We start from the raw sequence: 17,969 nt of genomic DNA, 5'->3' as shown, positions 1-17,969 counted from the left end.
AAAACAGAAGATACAGCGGTGGAAAAAAGTAATTAAAAACCTTCATGTCATGTTGTCAGACATCATGATGAATAAGAATTGCTAAAACTGACTGAGGGAGAATTTACTGCACTGTTGAGGAACAATATCTCATGTGAATGTGAGCACAAACATGCAGAGGTTGGTGGCTACATTTTCTTAAACACACTTTCTACTTCTACTGTCATTAGACTCTCCGGCACGGTGAGGAAAAACTCAAAAACCCAGTGGAAGAAAAAAGAAATGATGAAAACGTGACATAAAAGTGATGAAAACGCAACAAAAGAACAACCCTGGACACAAACTGTTCACCCCTCTCCCCTCAGGCAGGAGGATACAGTCCATTCAGACCCAAACCTCCCGCCGCAAGAACAGTTTTTTCCTCTCCGCCATGAGTCTCACGAACGGAAAAAAAGACCAATAACTCTTTATCAGACTCATGAACTATTTGCTCTGCTCTATTGCACTTTGTGGTCCGTCCACACTCAGATCCGCTGCTAACACTTAACACTCAATTTACTTTATGCATGCCCTCATAGTCTTATAGTTTTAAAGTTTGTATAGTTTATTATTTATATAAGTTATATGTTTTATGTTTCTTGTTGCACGATTGAACCAGAAAAAAAATCCTAGTTGTGAACCTGTTCTCTAACAACGGCAATAAAAACAGTTCTGATGTGAGATTGTTCCCTGCTTAATGTCAGGATGCGATCGACTACCACAGAATATATTTGTACTATCTGCAAAGAGTGTGAGTTTAGGGACTTTGGGGGCATTAAACTGTTTTGGGCCCAACTCTGACCCCTGGGGGACACCACAAGTAAGGCCAAGAGTATCTGATATATGCTAACCCATTAAATTGCATGTATTCCATCTTATTCATTAGGATTGAATGATTGGTCAACGGCTTCTTGCAACTGTTTCGGCTCTAGTGCATTAATCATTTCTTCAATTGCTTCAACTATTGCCATAGTTTTCCTTTTGGTTCTAAAACCACACAGACCTTCATTTATTATGTGATTCCCGAGAAACGTTTTAAATCGTAAATTGAAAAGTTTCGCTAAAATCTAGAGGTAATAAATAGTGAGATAGGTCTGTAATTAGTAAAACCGTGTTATCATTTTTGAAGAGTACTCATTACTCATTTCATTTTACTTGGGAAGCAACCAGTCTGTGATAAGTTACAGTTCACTAGCAAGGACGACGTCACAACAAAGTGCAATTAAGGTTTTATTCACAAGGTTATAGTGTGGAGTGAAACTGGGCGGGACTGTGGGTGGGGGCTCCGTCTCGGATGAACCCAGCAGTTCGGGACCCCCTTTCTAAGCAGGAGAATCATTGCTGAAATGGAAGAGACAGGTGAAAGCAAGAGTGGTTGGTGTGCAAAGTCCTGCTCCCGAACCTAGTCAATAAACACTGACTCCATAGATAAGTTAACGGTTTTACAATATTCAATATACGGCAGCTCTTGTTGATGTCATGACTTCCTTTTACACTTGAGCACAATGTTTGTCACTTCCTGTTCATTTGCAGCTGTGTGAGTGACAAGGAATTCTGTTTTATAATTGTATTACATTCAGCAACTCCATTATTTGGAAATTCAGCAGCCAACTTCACTTACGTTTAAAAAAAAAAGAGTTATATTTATTTACTATTTTACACATTATATAATTTTCACAGTTTTCATCAATACAGAAATCAGTCAATCAATTATGGACACATCAGATGTAAATTCTGTAAAATATAATAGATTGATGGAAAGCTTTCAAAAATATATATTTAACAAAAACTGAGCTGTCCTTGTTGGAGCTTCAGTTCTTCTTGTCCCTGTAGGCGGGGGTTCCTCAGTTCCTCTGTGGACACGGCTGAAGACCACGACACCAATGACCCACCATCTGAAACAGGCACTCCCAAGGGCTCATTTTGAAAATTTTAGAACTTTTAAAATGGCTTGTTCGGTTTATAAGATTCTGCACGGACTCTCTCCACCATCCTTGAATTAATTCATTAAGTTCATATCCAGTACAAGTCGTAGAATGACCAGAGCCGCCACCAGAGGCGACGGTGTGGTTCCTCACAGACACACAGTGTTAAGTCAACAGGTGCTGTCAGTGAAAGGAACCAAGGTTTGGAACAGCATCCAAGCAGACATTAGAGATTATACCACATTCATAGTATTAAAACTAAAAGTGTATGAAGTTTATGTTGTGTGTGAAACAAGACGGTTCGCCCTGTCTGTGCTTATTTTCCCGATAATGACCAGCGTTCTATACATTATCCCTTTCACATGGAAAACTATTCATTCAGCTGCCAACAACAGACATTACAAATCAACATACAGTAAATTGTTTGCAATAATAGCATTTATTGGTTTATTCTTTTGTAGAAGCTGCAGGTGTCACAGTTGTCGTCGTCTGCAGAGTCTGGACGGACGCAATGGAAGATGGTGATGGTGCGATGGCTCTCACTGACTTCTTCTTTGCAGCGTTCTTCGCCATTTTCCTGCCAAAAGACAAACAGTAGCATTGGTCACATTGAACTGTTGTAACTCGTGAGGCAGTTTTATAATAACTCTGATAAATGCAACTTACTTTCTCAAGTTAACCAGAAGTCTGAAGATTTCTCCATTGGGATCAATACACACCTCCCTCCCGTCTTTGAGGGTGACACTGTCCAATAGTGATATCTTAGTTTTTCACCACTTGCTTTTTAAATGGTGAAAATGTACTTAAAATCTGGAGATTACACTCACATGACCTCGACCCTGTTGCAGTACGGTGTCGGGGCTTCAGTTCTCCATCGAGAGATCAATTTGGGGTTTACCAGCGAATCTGTCCTCACACAATTGCAATGTGCTGCAGATGCTATTATCCTGCCAAAAGACAAACAGTTGCATTGATCACATTGAACTGTTGTAACTCGTGAGGCCATTTTATAATAACTTTGATGAATGCGACTTACTTACCCCGCGTTAACCAGAATTCTTTGGAATCTTCCGTTGGGCTTAATACACACCTCCCTCCCGTCTTTGAGGGTGACACTGTCCAATAGCGACAATCTTAGTTTTTGCCTTTTGTTCTTTCAATGGTGAAAATGTACTTTGAGATGACACTCACATGACTTCGACCTTTTTGCAGTACGGTGTCGGGGCTTCAGTTCTTAATCCAGAGATCAAATTGGGGTTTACTTGCGGATCTGTCCTCACACAATTGCAACGTTCTGCAGATGTCACAGTTGTCGTCTGTAGAGTTTGGATGGTAGCGTTGAGGCCATTTTATAATAACTTTGATGAATGCGACTTACTTTCCCGCGTTTACCAGAAATCTGTGGAATCTTCCGTTGGGCGTAATACACACCTCCCTCCCGTCTTTGAGGGTGACACTGTCCAATAGTGACAATCTTAGTTTTTGCATTTTGTTTTTTAAATGGTGAAAATGTACTTAGTATTAGGAGATGACACTCACATGACTTGGACCTTGTCGCAGTACGGTGTCGGGGCTTCAGTTCTCCATTCAGAGATCAAATTGGGGTTTACTTCTGAATCTGTCCTCGCACATTTGCAACGTGCATTTGCTGAGGGGAATAAAAAACATGCACTTCAGACTAAACACAATTATTACAGTGAAATAAAACATAATGGTGAGTACTTACGCTTCGATGCACACATTGCAACACACAGAGCCACAATGACAATAATAAAGATCTTCATTTTCACAGCTCAGTTTTCCCCGATGGTAAAATGCTGTGTTCTTGTGCTCTTGCTGCTTGTGGCCCAGTCCTGAAAGACCTCTGTTTTAAACCCTCCAAACACCTACCATCGAGTTCCAGAAAAGACAGTCCCTCCGCAAACTGTTTCCCCCGAGTTTGTTCTTTCACTTCCTTTTAATTTCTCAAGGAACAAAAATATCTTACACACGCAGGAGTGACAACACGAAGTACAAATCGTTCTCAAATAGCTCCACAAGAAAATACAACTGGGTACAATCTACCTCTGGCAGCAAGTGCAAAACAAAACACAGAAAACAGAAGGTACAGCAGTAGAAAAAAGTCATTAAAAACCTTCACCTTATTTACCTGCAGCCTGTAACTGTACCCGTAGCCAAACTGGAGAGAATCCACTTGGTTAAGGTGAGGGGGTTAGAGGTTAAAGCCACACCGTGTAACATTTTCACCCAATAAACAGAAAAAAATACAAGCATTTATTTTATTACAGGCATCCATATAGGTGAAAAATGTCTTAAAACTGACAAAACAAACATGTGAATAAACACCTGACTGTAACGTTACTGAGAGGGGGGACGCCTCCAGCTCGTCTCCATGGAGATGTCGACTAAAGGCAGCCAAATATGACATTTAAACAAGTCCTCATCCAAAACTATTACTTGATTACCCACTGCAAAAAGCAAAAATAGTGTCTAGCTGGTCATAAGGAGCATGTTTTGTATTGCTGACAACGGGATAATCTAAAATGTTACAGAGTGTGCCTTTAATTAGTTTGTCATGTGGCTATTGGCGGCATCCAGCTTCTCTAGTGTCACTCTTTCTTTTCAGTCTCAATATTATATTTCTTCTGTTTTTTGTACCTGTTGTAGTTTCCTTTTACTTCAATAAAGAAACCAGTCTGACTCCATCTGTTGGTTAAGGCATGTACAAAATAAATAAATAAATAATAAACATACAGACAATAAACCGCGAGCAGAAAAGGTGGTTACAACTTCCTGTTTTGTGAATTGTTTAAAAAATATATACATATATTCTGGGAGTTAGAGCAAATCACTTCACATGTGTTCATTACACATGTGCACCGTGTGGTTGAATGACCCTTTAATTGTACTACTTTCAGCAACTCCATCATTTAAATTTCCGCAGCGAAATGATCTTAGGGCACACTTTTACAAAAATGTGTTATATTTATTTAGCATTACATTATTTTCACAGTTTTCATCAATAAAGAAATCTGTCCATCAATGTCAATACAATTCATTCAGCTGCCAACAGTAGATATTACACACCATTGTAAATCAACATACAGTAAATTGTTTGCAATAATCTCATTTAAAACAATTATAACATAAAAAACACAAGCCATGACATGAAGTAGTGTGATCGAGCCGTGATTTGTGTTCTCTCTGGTTTATTCTTTTGTAGAAGCTGCCGTCGTCTGCCCAGTTCGGACGAACACAGTAGAAGATGGTGATGGTGCGATGGTCCTCACTGACTTCTTCTTGACCAAGTTCTGCGCCCTCTGCCTGCTAAAAGACAAACAGTTGCATTGATCACATTGAACTGTTGTAACTCGTGAGGCAGTTTTATAATAACTTTGATGAATGCGACTTACTTTCCCGCGTTAACCAGAAATCTGTGGAATCTTCCGTTGGGCGTAATACACACCTCCCTCCCGTCTTTGAGGGTGACACTGTCCAATAGTGACAATCTTAGTTTTTGCCTTTTGTTTTTTAAATGGCAAAAATGTACTTAATATTAGGAGATGACACTCACATGACTTCGACCTTGTCGCAGTACGGTGTCGGGGCTTCAGTTCTAAATCCAGAGATCAATTTGTGGTTTACTTGCGAATCTGTCCTCACACATCTGCAACGTCAAGCTGCTCAGGGGAATAAAAAACATGCACTTCAGACTAAACACAATTATTACAGTAAAATAAAACATAATGGGGAGTACTTACGTCTCGATGCAACACACAGAGCCACAATGACAATAATAAAGATCTTCATTTTCACAGCTCAGTTTTCTCCGATGGTAAAATGCTGTGTTCTTGTGCTCTTGCTGCTTGTGGCCCAGTCGTTAAAGACCTCTGTTTTATACCCTCCAAACAACTACGGTCAAGTTCCAGAGAAGACAGTTCCTCCGCAAACTCGTCACTTACATCAGTTTACCCAGAATTTGCTCTTTCACTTCCTTTTCATTTCTTTCACCCATCTCCTAAGAACTCTCAAGTCGAACCCTGCCACGTCCTCAAGGAACAAATATCCCACACATGCAGGAGGATTGATTTGTGATAAAATGACAACATGAAGTACAATTCATTCTCAAATAGCTCCACAAGAAAGTGCAAAACAAAACATAGAAAACAGAAGATACAGCAGCATCTCATGTGAATGTGAGCACAAACATGCAGAGGTTGGTGGCTACATTTTCTTAAACACACTTTGTACTTCTGTCATTAGACTCTCCGGCACGGTGAGGAAAAACTCAAAAACCCAGTGGAAGAAAAAAGAAATGATGAAAACGTGACATAAAAGTGATGAAAACGCAACAAAAGAACAACCCTGGACACAAACTGTTCACCCCTCTCCCTTCAGGCAGGAGGATACAGTCAATTCAGACCCAAACCTCCCGCCACAAGAACAGTTTTTCCCTCTCCGCCATGAGTCTCACGAACGGAAAAAAAGACAAATAACTCTTTATCGGACTCATGAACTGTTCCACCCATTTGCCCTTATAGTCTTATAGTTTTAAAGTTTGTATAGTTTATTATTTATATAAGTTATATGTTTTATGTATCTTGTTGCACGATTGAACCAGAAAATAACATATAAAAACAGTTCTGATGTAAGATTGTTCCCTGCCTCATATCAGGATGCGATCGACTCACCAAACTCACTCACTACCACAGAATATATTTGTACTATCTGCAAAGAGTATGAGTTTAGGGGGCATTAAACTGTTTTGGGCCCAACTCTGACCCCTGGGGGACACCACAAGTAAGGCCAAGAGTATCTGATATATGCTAACCCATTAAATTGCATATATTCCGTCTGATTCATTAGGATTGAATGATTGATCAAAGGCTTCTTGCAACTGTTTCTGCTCTAGTGCATTAATCATTTCTTCAATTGCTTCAACTATTGCCATTTATTACGTGATTCTCGAGAAACGTTTTAAGTCGTAAATTGAAAAGTTTCACTAAAATCTAGAGGTAATAAATAGTGAGATAGGTCTGTAATTAGTAAAACCGTGTTATCATTTTTGAAGAGTGGAATTACTCATTTCATTTTACTTGGGAAGCAACCAGTCTGGAATGATAAGTTCCAGTTCACTAGCAAGGACGACGTCACAACAAAGTGCAATTAAGATTTTATTCACAAGGTTATAGTGTGGAGCGAAACTGGGCGGGACTGTGGGTGGGGGCTCCGTCTCGGATGAACCCAGCTGTTCGGGACCCCCTATCGAAGCAGGAGAATCATTGCCGAAATGGAAGAGACAGGTGAAAGCAAGAGTGGTTGGTGTGCAAAGTGTGATAGGTTGAGGCGTAGTCCTGCTCCCGAACCGAGTCAATAAACACTGACTCCAGAGATAAGTAAACGGTTTTACAATATTCAATATACGGCAGCTCTTGTTGATGTCATGACTTCCTTTTACACTTGAGCACAATGTTTGTCACTTCCTGTTCATTTGTAGCTGCGTGAGTGACAAGGAATTCTGTTTTATAATTGTATTACATTCAGCAACTCCATTATTTGGAAATTCAGCAGCCAACTTCACTTACGTTTAAAAAAAAAAGACTTATATTTATTTACTATTTTACACATTATATAATTTTCACAGTTTTCATCAATACAGAAATCAGTCAATCAATTATGGACACATCAGATGTAAATTCTGTAAAATATAATAGATTGATGGAAAGCTTTCAAAAATATATATTTAACATCGGAGAAAACTGAGCTGTCCTTGTTGGAGCTTCAGTTCTTCTTGTCCCTGTAGGCGGGGGTTCCTCGGTTCCTCTGTGGACACGGCTGAAGACCACGACACCAATGACCCACCATCTGAAACAGGCACTCCCAAGGGCTCATTTTGATAATTTTAGAACTTTTAAAATGGCTTGTTCGGTTTATAAGATTCTGCACTGACTCTCTCCACCATCCTTGAATGAATTCATTAAGTTCATATCCAGTACAAGTCGTAGAATGACCAGAGCCGCCACCAGAGGCGACGGTGTGGTTCCTCACAGACACACAGCGTTTAGACAACAGGTGCTGTCAGTGAAAGGGACCAAGGTTTGGAACAGCATCCACGCAGACATTAGAGATTGTACCACATTCATAGTATTAAAACTAAAAGTGTATGAAGTTCATGTTGTGTGTGAAACAAGACGGTTCACCCTGTCTGTGCTTATTTTCCCGATAATGACCAGCGTTCTATACAGTATCCCTTTCTTAAAATTCACATGGAAAACTATTCATTCAGCTGCCAACAATAGACATTACAAATCACATACAGTAAATTGTTTGCAATAATAGCATTTATTGGTTTATTCTTTTGTAGAAGCTGCAGGTGTCACAGTTGTCGTCGTCTGCAGAGTCTGGACGGACGCAATGGAAGATGGTGATGGTGCGATGGCTCTCACTGACTTCTTCTTTGCAGCGTTCTTCGCCATTTTCCTGCCAAAAGACAAACAGTAGCATTGGTCACATTGAACTGTTGTAACTCGTGAGGCAGTTTTATAATAACTCTGATAAATGCAACTTACTTTCTCAAGTTAACCAGAAGTCTGAAGATTTCTCCATTGGGATCAATACACACCTCCCTCCCGTCTTTGAGGGTGACACTGTCCAATAGTGATATCTTAGTTTTTCACCATTTGCTTTTTAAATGGTGAAAATGTACTTAAAATCTGGAGATGACACTCACATGACTTCGACCCTGTTGCAGTACGGTGTCGGGGCTTCAGTTCTCCATCGAGAGATCAATTTGGGGTTTACCAGCGAATCTGTCCTCACACAATTGCAACGTGCTGCAGATGTCACAGTTGTCGTCTGCAGAGTTTGGATGGTAGCGTTGTTCGCCCTCTGCCTGCTAAGAGACGAACAGTAGCATTGATCACATTGAACTGTTGTAACTCGTGAGGCAGTTTTATAATAACTTTGATTAATGCGACTTACCTTCTCAAGATCTCCAGATGTCTGTGGAATCTTCCGTTGGGCGTAATACACACCTCCCTCCCGTCTTTGAGGGTGACACTGTCCAATAGTGACAATCTTAGTTTTTGCATTTTGTTTTTTAAATGGTGAAAATGTACTTTGAGATGACACTCACATGACTTTGACCCTGTTGCAGTACTTTCCCGGGGCTTCAGTTCTCCATTCAGAGATCAAATTGGGCTTTACTTCTGACACTGTCCTTATACATGTGCATCCTACAATTAGTAAGAGGGATAAAAACATGCATTTCATACTAAACACAATTTCTTTCAGTAAAATAAAACATATTGGTGAGCACTTACGTCTCGATGCACACATTGCAACACACAGAGCCACAATGACAATAATAAAGATCTTCATTTTCACAGCTCAGTTTTCCCCGATGGTAAAATGCTGTGTTCTTGTGCTCTTGCTGCTTGTGGCCCAGTCCTGAAAGACCTCTGTTTTATACCCTCCAAACACCTACGATCGATCCAGAAAAGACAGTCCGTCCGCAAACTGTTTCCCCCCGAGTTTGTTCTTTCACTTCCTTTTAATTTCTCAAGGAACAAAAATATCTTACACATGCAGGAGTGACAACACAAAGTACAAATCGTTCTCAAATAGCTCCACAAGAAAATACAACTGGGTACAATCTATCTCTGGCAGTAAGTGCAAAACAAAACACAGAAAACAGAAGATACAGCAGTAGAAAAAAGTAATTAAAAACCTTCACCTTATTTACCTGCAGCCTGTAACTGTACCTGTAGCCAAACTGGAGAGAATCCACTTGGTTAAGGTGGGGGGTTAGAGGTTAAAGCCACACCGTGTAACATTTTCACCCAAAAAAACAGAAAAAAATACAAGCATTTATTTTATTACAGGCATCCATATCGGTGAAAAATGCCTTAAAACTGACAAAACAAACAAACACCTGACTGCAACGTTACTGAGAGGGGGTGGAGATGTCGACTAAAGGCAGCCAAATATGAGATTTAAACAAGTCCTCATCCAAATCCATTACTTGATTACCCACTGCAAAAAGCAAAAATAGTGTCTAGCTGGTCATAAGGAGCATGTTTTGTATTGCTGACAACGGGATAATCTAAAATGTTACAGAGTGTGCCTTTAATTAGTTTGTCATGTGGCTATTGGCGGCATCCAGCTTCTCTAGCATCACTCTTTCTTTTTAGTCTCAATATTATATTTCTTCTGGTTTATGTACCTGTTGTAGTTTCCTTTGACTTCAATAAAGAAACCAGTCTGACTCCATCTGTTGGTTAAGGCATGTACAAAATAAATAAATAAATAATAAACATACAGACAATAAACCGCGAGCAGAAAAAAGGTGGTTACAACTCCCTGTTTTGTGAATTGTTTAAAAAATATATACATATATTCTGGGAGTTAGAGCAAATCACTTCACATGTGTTCATTACACATGTGGACCGTGTGGTTGAATGACCCTTTAATTGTACTACTTTCAGCAACTCCATCATTTAAATTTCAGCAGCGAAATTATCTTAGGGCACACGATTACAAAAATGTGTTATATTTATTTAGCATTACATTATGTTCACAGTTTTCATCAATAAAGAAATCTGTCCATCAATGTCAATACAATTCATTCAGCTGCCAACAGTAGATATTACACACTATTGTAAATCAACATACAGTAAAATGTTTGCAATAATCTCATTTAAGACAATTATAACATAAAAAACACAAGCCATGACATGAAGTAGTGTGATCGAGCCGTGATTTGTGTTCTCTCTGGTTTATTCTTTTGTAGAAGCTGCCGTCGTCTGCCCAGTTCGGACGAACACAGTAGAAGATGGTGATGGTGCGATGGTCCTCACTGACTTCTTCTTGACCAAGTTCTGCGCCCTCTGCCTGCTAAAAGACAAACAGTAGCATTGATCACATTGAACTGTTGTAACTCGTGAGGCAGTTTTATAATAACTTTGATGAATGCGACTTACTTTCCCGCGTTAACCAGAAATCTGTGGAATCTTCCGTTGGGCGTAATACACACCTCCTTCCCGTCTTTGAGGGTGACACTGTCCAATAGTGACAATCTTAGTTTTTGCCTTTTGTTCGTTCAATGGTGAAAATGTACTTAACATTAGGAGATGACACTCACATGACTTCGACCTTGTTGCAGTACGGTCTCGGGGCTACACGTCTATATTCAGAGATCAAATTGAGGTTTACTTGTGAATCCGTCTTCACACAATTGCAACGTCCAGCTGCTGAGGGGAATAAAAAACATGCACTTCAGACTAAACACAATTATTACAGTAAAATAAAACATAATGGGGAGTACTTACATGTCGATGCAACACACAGAGCCACAATGACAATAATAAAGATCTTCATTTTCACAGCTCAGTTTTCTCCGATGTTAAAATGCTGTGTTCTTGTGCTCTTGCTGCTTGTGGCCCAGTCCTTAAAGACCTCTGTTTTATACCCTCCAAACAACTACGGTCAAGTTCCAGAAAAGACAGTTCCTCCGCAAACTCGTCACTTAATCAGTTTCCACTGAATGTATTCATTCACTTCCTTTTCATTTCTTTCTGCCTTCTCCTAAGAACTCTCAAGTCGAAAACCCCCTATCTTACACATGCAGGAGTGACAACACGAAGTACAATTCCCTTTCAAATAGCTCTGCAAGAAAATGTAACTGGGTACAATCTACCTCTGGCAGTAAGTGCAAAACAAAACATAATAGAAAACAGAAGATACAGCAGTAGAAAAAAGTAATTAAAAACCTTCACGTCATGCGCTGCAATTAAGTGTTGAGAAACAATATCTGTTTGCGTGAATGTGAGCACAGACATGCAGAGGTTGGTGGTTACATTTTATTAAACACATACCTTTTGAAGTAACTGTACTTCTGTCATTGGACTCTCCAGAGGAAAAACTCAAAAACCCAGTGGTAAATGGTCACATTTATATAGAGCCTTTCTACCCTGCTTTAGGCACTCAATGCACTTTACTTCAAGGAACCACTCATCCATTCACACTCTCATTCATACACCAATGATAGCGGACACCAGAGGCAATGGGTGAAGTGTCTTGCCCAAGGACACAACAACAATGTGCACCTGTAGGATTCGAACTGCCAACGCTTCGGTCACAAGACGACCCGCTCCACTCTCTGAGAAAAGAAGAAAAAAGAAACCTCAGGGAGAACCACAGGAAGAGAGATCCACTCCCATGGACCGACAGGCCATAGAGACCCAGGGCCGATGGGGGACCCTCGGCAGACGGGCCAAGACCACAGAACGCCCAGTCCTTGTTGGAGCTTCAGCTCTTCTTGTCCAGACCCTGTAGGCGGGGATCCTCTGTTCCTCTGTGGACACGACTGAAGACCGTGACACCAACGACCCACCATCTGAAACAGGCCAGAGACATTATTGTATCATAATTAAGACAAAGTTTGCAGTAAGAAGAACTACAGGATAGCGCTCAGAGTACCGCACTTCCCACAGCAGCTATGCTTTTGAAGAAGAAGAAGACCCGGAGGAAATCTACGCAGACACGGGGAGAACATGCAAACTCCAAACAGAAAGGCCCCGTCCAGGTGGGAATCCAACCCGGACCTTCGTGCCGCCATGCATCATCTTACTTGGATAAACATTTAGTCACTCTTTTCACAGTGATTAAAAGTGGCAAATAACATTTTTTGTCTGTTTGTCTGTTTTTTATTAATTATTTACTGTTTATACTTTTGTCCCCACAAAGTCCTTGGTAGTCATTGTACATAAGAGACCACTATTTGACTATTTAATTGTTTATTTTTCTCACATTTTCTGCCTATTTGCACACCCTGAGTCTTGAGCTGAATGTAATTTGCCACTTCAATATTTACTCACAGTGGAAAAAGTAACAATTATTTGACTCAAGTAAGAGTACAGATACTTCATTATCATTTTACTCAAACACTGTATGTACCCACCTCTGGTGCTCAAGTAGTTTTACTTACTACACTGTGGCCAAACATGATGCTTTGATACATAAAATAGATAAAAGTCTATCAACGTAGTAGTTAGTTCCCGTTTTATTTTTATTTTTATTTATTTGTTTATTTGACAGGGACAGTACAAGGAAACATTGCCAACTCGTTGGCCGATGTTCTGTACATAAGGCGTCTAGCCATCGGCTAATTTGCAGCCTCCGTCCCTGGTTAGGCTTTTGAAAGGGTTTATAAAAGAACAGAAAGATGAAAAATCAGTGAAAAGCATCAAACAATACAACAATAAAAAGAAAGAAGAGAAGACATATCTGACCATATCTTGTTTGTTCTTCAGCCACAGCTTCAGCTTTTGTGAGAAAAGTCTCAGGTCCATTTGGGACTTTAACTCCAGTGGCAAAGCGTTCCATAACTGAGTCCCTTTCACTGAGAACACAGACTGACCCAGAGCAGTTTTGCACCATTTCACTCTGCAGTTCCCGCTGACTCCAGCTCTGGTACTCACTCCTTGATTAGTGTATTTTTGTACTAATTGACACATTACAGACAGAGCAAGACCATTAAGACACTTGAATATAGTTTTTTATAAAAGAGAAACTGATGAAGTTATTGAATGTCATCATTTTGCATTTTTTAATAATAGTGCAGTGATGCCACTTCATTGGTTTTTGATCAAACACCTTTAGTGTTTGCTTGAGTGATGTTAAAGGCTGTAGGACAGATTGTGAAGCCTGGTCCCAAATGACTGAACAATACGACATATGTGATAAAATCATAGCATGTAGATAAACTCGTGCCGCCTGAGTTGATCACAAGACCTAATCATACGGAAACAATTTAAATTCGTCTTGATGGTCTTAGACATTTTCCTGACATGGTCATCAAACTTCAGTTTAGAATCTAAAATAACCCCCAGATACTTAAACTCATCGACCTGCTCGATTTTATTTTTGTCAATATTAATGTTTAGATAATTTGGTGACTTTCTCTTTAGAGAAAAACACATGGCAACAGTTTTAGTATAATTTAAGGTCAGACAGTTGTCCTGCAGCCACTGAGATATGCTGACAAGCTGCCTGCTCAACAAGTCTGAGGCCTGCTTCGGGGAATCTGCAGCTACATAGATGATTGTGTCATCTGCATACAATTGGCAGCTGGTGTTTTTGCAGATTTCCGGTAAATCATTGAAGTATAAACAGAACAGCAAGGGTCCCAATATCGACCCTTGTGGTACACCTAATTTACATTTTTGAATGGTTGATTTGACACCATTTATTTTTACACACTGTTGTCTCGATGTAAGGTATGATTCAAACCATTTTAAAGCTTGTTTGGAAAAGTTTAGTTGTTTCAGTTTTCTCAAGAGTACTTGGTGGTTTACAGTATCAAAAGTCTTTTTGAAGTCGAGAAATACTGCTCCCACACATTTGCCTTGATCCAAACTAGTTTTGATGGTTTCTGTAAAGTGACATACAGCCATCTCAGTGGAGTGCTTTGGTCGAAATCCAAATCGTTTAGGATTTAGTAGACTATGTTCCTCCAAGTAGGTCATCAACTGTTCAGCCACCAGCTTTTCTAACACTTTGGAAATCACAGGTTAAATTGAGATTGGTCGTTGTGCAACATCTGACATCGAGGGGAGGGAGGAGTAAGATTTGTGTGGAGCTTCTCCTTTTTCTGAACAAGCCTCATAAAATATCTCAAAGCATGATAGTGTTAATTTTCACACTGCTCCTAAGAAAGCAATACAGTTTGAGCAAATAATAAAAGTGACTAATGTCAACTGCACCTGTATACTGTACTTAAAACATAATTTATGTGATTTATTTAAAAAAATAATTATAGGCCTAATTATAAACAAATATTCATACTTGCTTTTAATTAGGCTATATTCAGAAGTGGGTAGTTGTATTGACTCTAGAAAGGGCATGTGAGTAACTTTTATGTGAGTAACTTTTATGAGCATGTACTTCTTGGAGTAGCTAGTACTGTACTGTATTTTTACCAAAACTTTAACCCAAACTTTATAATAACAATGGCATGGATGACCTTTTGGTTTCTACGCGAGTAAAAATGAGTTTAAAGTAAAGTTACTTTAATCATTTTCGGCTACTCTACCGACCTCTGATTAGAATAGAGTCAGATTGGAAAAAGAACAAAAATACGACAATACAAATATAGATCAGGGGCAGAAACAGATGTATAAAAAATAACTAATTTTGCAATCATAAAGTAATTTACCTGGTTGGTATGAGAGGTGAGGACAATGACTAGAGAACATAACATATACTATTATTACTATTAGATACATAGATAATGACAATGTTGATGTTGACAATAACATAAATCATTATTGTTCTTTTCTCTATCTTTTCATTACATTACACACCCACACACCACGCCTACTAATACGGGCTACATTTTTCTTTTCTTTTTTTGGCTCAGGTTTTGCTGTCACTGTTGTCTATTTTTGTAACTGTCTTAAAACAAAAACCTCTCATGTCTAGCTCAAGTAGGACATCTAGTGGTGTCATATAAGCAGTACAAGTGAATTGTTGAATGTTGTTTTTGCATAAGATTGAGCTGCTTTAAATTTTCTACAATATTGCTCAACATCTCACCTTCTTAGGCTATATTAAAAAATATTAACTTTACTAACACTTCTACTGCTGCTGCTACAACTTACTGCAGCTGTATAGGCCTAGATAACAAGAATAGGGCCTATACATAAAATTGAAATATAAGAAAAACCTCCGGAGAGGAGCAAATCGTGTTTGGAGCCAGATTTATTGACAAAAACAAATTCAGAGATGCGTAGGTGGAGAATACAACTCTATGGGACAAATAAAGTTTTAGTAAGAAATCTCAACAAATGTTTTTCCTCATCAGTATTTGACAGTGATTTGATTCACAAACCTGACGTATTATTTTTATGTCTGAAAGTCCTTCCTATTGGCCAACATCACGCTCATGTTTCCGAGTTTGACACCACTTTTGGACGCCTTTCGGAGAGAAAAATTGGAAATTAGCTCAAATGTGCTGACACAGGTGACAATGAACTTTCAGACAGTTTTTGTTTCATGTGGATTCTTCCAATAATGACTGAGATATTCACCCAAAACTAAGACGAAAATATCTGCAGTTCGTTACCACAGTTACCATAGTTACATAGCATTTTCAGTTGCCCTCCACTTCAATTTTAAAGGGATATTTCAGGATTTTTTTTTACAAAGGGCCTCATTTCCTAGTTATCCAGAGTGTTGCTGATTTCTGGAGATATTTTTTGGGGTAATTCATGCAGTTCTTATATTTGAAGAGTTTCGTGGCGCTAGGCTAGTGCTAGGCTAGTGCATTGCTACGGTAACAGCTAGCCTGCATTAAAAACAGTGCACCTGAGGCAAATCACTTATAACGCCAGACTAACAATATAAATGTCTGTGTCGATAGAAAAATTGTAACCATTTTGCATTTAAAAGAACTTATATTTGAGCAGCATCAGCTTCGTGCTTGGTGGTGATACGGTTGATATGCAGCGGCGGAGTGAGCTGCGAGAAAATAGTCCCTGAAAATGCGATCATTCGTGTGATGCAAGGTCAGTTATCTTCCAAAAAATATTCTATCGACACAGACATTTATATCGTTAGTCTGGCGTTGTATGTGATTTGCCTCAAGTGCACTGTGGAGCGGGTCAGACTGTTTTAATGCAGGCTAGCTCATATTGTAGAAATGCGCTAGCCTTGCACTAGCCTAGCGCCACGAAACTCTTCAAATATATGAACTATTATTTAATTACAAAAAAAAAAAATCTCCAGAAATCAACAACACTCTGGATAACTAGGAAATGAGGCCCTATGTCAAAAATCCTGAAATATCCCTTTGAACTATGGGCTCGTGGGGACCGGTTCAAGATGGCGGCCTGAGCGGTCCAACTTTGCAACGCTCTGCACTAAACTACGGTAAAAGTAGTGAAAATAACGTGCCCTACTTTCTACTTCGTCTTTTAACAATGTGTACCCTTTTAACCCAGGGGTGCCAAAACTTTTTGTCTCCGAGGGCCAAAATGAAAAACTGCAAATAATAAAAGTTACTTTATTTTCTTTTTTGGTATACCTTTGCATTTAATTCAATCTATGCAATTAACCTCTTAACCTCACGTGATCAGATTTTTTTTCTATCATTTTTTTGTTGGGCATTCAACTCATTTTTGTAACTTTTATGTCATTATTTTGTAATTTTTTGTCACATTTTTGGCATTTTTTTGTCAAGTTTTTTCATCACATTTTTGTCATTTTTTGGTCAATTTCTAGTGACATTTTTGTGACATTTTTGCCACTTTTTCATGAATTTTTCGTCACTTTTTTGTCAATGTTTTCTCACTTTTTTGTCACATTTCCATCATTGTTTTCGTCTCAGTTTTGTTGCTATTTTCAAATCAATTATTGTAGCAATATAGAGCAAAATGGAAACAACAGCACCACCTGTACCTGCAGTACCTACAGTGACTTTAGCTCATTCATTTCTTTAAGTCAAAGAAAATGCCATATTATATCATTTTGAAAGTGTCAGTTCAGCATAAATTCTTTTATAAGTCATAGATGTCAACGATTTTTGCAAAAAAAAAGTTGGAAAAATGGGAAAGTTGATACGACGCTCTGTGATTGATAAACACCAAGACACCAGAACAGTGTTTCCTTAACTTTGCGAAAGGAGTGAAACAGCGCCCCCAATTTGACGCTGGTGGACAAAAAGTGAACCGCATCCATATTTGCCATTGAGAATGAATGGGAGAGAGAGTTATTAGCCAGATGCGGCGCAAAAGTAGGTCACCCTCTGGCGGGCCAAGCTAATTGTTCCGGCCCGCGGGCCCCACTTTGGGCACCCCTGTTTTAACCACTGATCATGATGTAAAACTATGGGCTCTTTTGAATGTTGTGATGTCACGTGAAGGCAACCTGTTCTGGAAACTCCACCTTCATTTCCTGTAATAAACTTGTAAACAAACCTGCGATGAGATAATAACGCAAAAGTGAAACTAATTTGACAGACGCGTG

The 17,969-nt window shown here is 39.2% G+C and overlaps 1 protein-coding gene and 2 long non-coding RNA genes across 5 annotated transcripts; all 3 read right to left on the bottom strand.

Moving 5' to 3' along the window:
• Positions 1 to 2,378: 2,378 nt before the first annotated feature.
• On the bottom strand, positions 2,379 to 9,429 carry LOC306980592 (interleukin-8-like). 3 transcript variants are annotated; one of them, XM_079580019.1, is made up of 4 exons: positions 9,266 to 9,429; positions 3,483 to 3,591; positions 3,322 to 3,399; positions 2,385 to 2,520 (listed from the first exon to the last, which is right to left on the bottom strand). In XM_079580019.1, the coding sequence occupies exons 1-4, from the start codon at positions 9,321 to 9,323 to the stop codon at positions 2,391 to 2,393; spliced, it is 375 nt and encodes a 124-aa protein (XP_079436145.1). In that variant the 5' UTR covers positions 9,324 to 9,429; the 3' UTR covers positions 2,385 to 2,390. The 3 variants fall into 3 exon arrangements, 2 of the variants coding, with proteins under 2 accessions (XP_079436145.1, XP_079436146.1); XM_079580020.1 differs by lacking the exon at positions 9,266 to 9,429 and adding an exon at positions 3,670 to 3,863; XR_013794039.1 differs by lacking the exons at positions 3,322 to 3,399; positions 3,483 to 3,591; positions 9,266 to 9,429 and adding exons at positions 2,610 to 2,687; positions 2,771 to 2,868 and having other exon boundaries at positions 2,379 to 2,520.
• On the bottom strand, positions 5,170 to 5,619 carry LOC306980594. Its single transcript, XR_013794041.1, has 3 exons — positions 5,518 to 5,619; positions 5,357 to 5,434; positions 5,170 to 5,267 (listed from the first exon to the last, which is right to left on the bottom strand). It is a non-coding gene; the product is annotated as an uncharacterized lncRNA (long non-coding RNA).
• Positions 8,282 to 8,778, bottom strand: LOC306980593. The gene is made up of 3 exons (XR_013794040.1): positions 8,674 to 8,778; positions 8,513 to 8,590; positions 8,282 to 8,423 (listed from the first exon to the last, which is right to left on the bottom strand). It is a non-coding gene; the product is annotated as an uncharacterized lncRNA (long non-coding RNA).
• Positions 9,430 to 17,969: the final 8,540 nt, after the last annotated feature.

The sequence above is a fragment of the Gobius niger genome (genome assembly GCF_951799975.1).
Source record: "Gobius niger genome assembly, chromosome: 21".
Taxonomy (NCBI): Eukaryota; Metazoa; Chordata; class Actinopteri; order Gobiiformes; family Gobiidae; genus Gobius; species Gobius niger.
The sequence above is the reverse complement of the archived record's forward strand: the minus strand, read 5'-3'. Positions and strand labels throughout refer to the sequence as shown.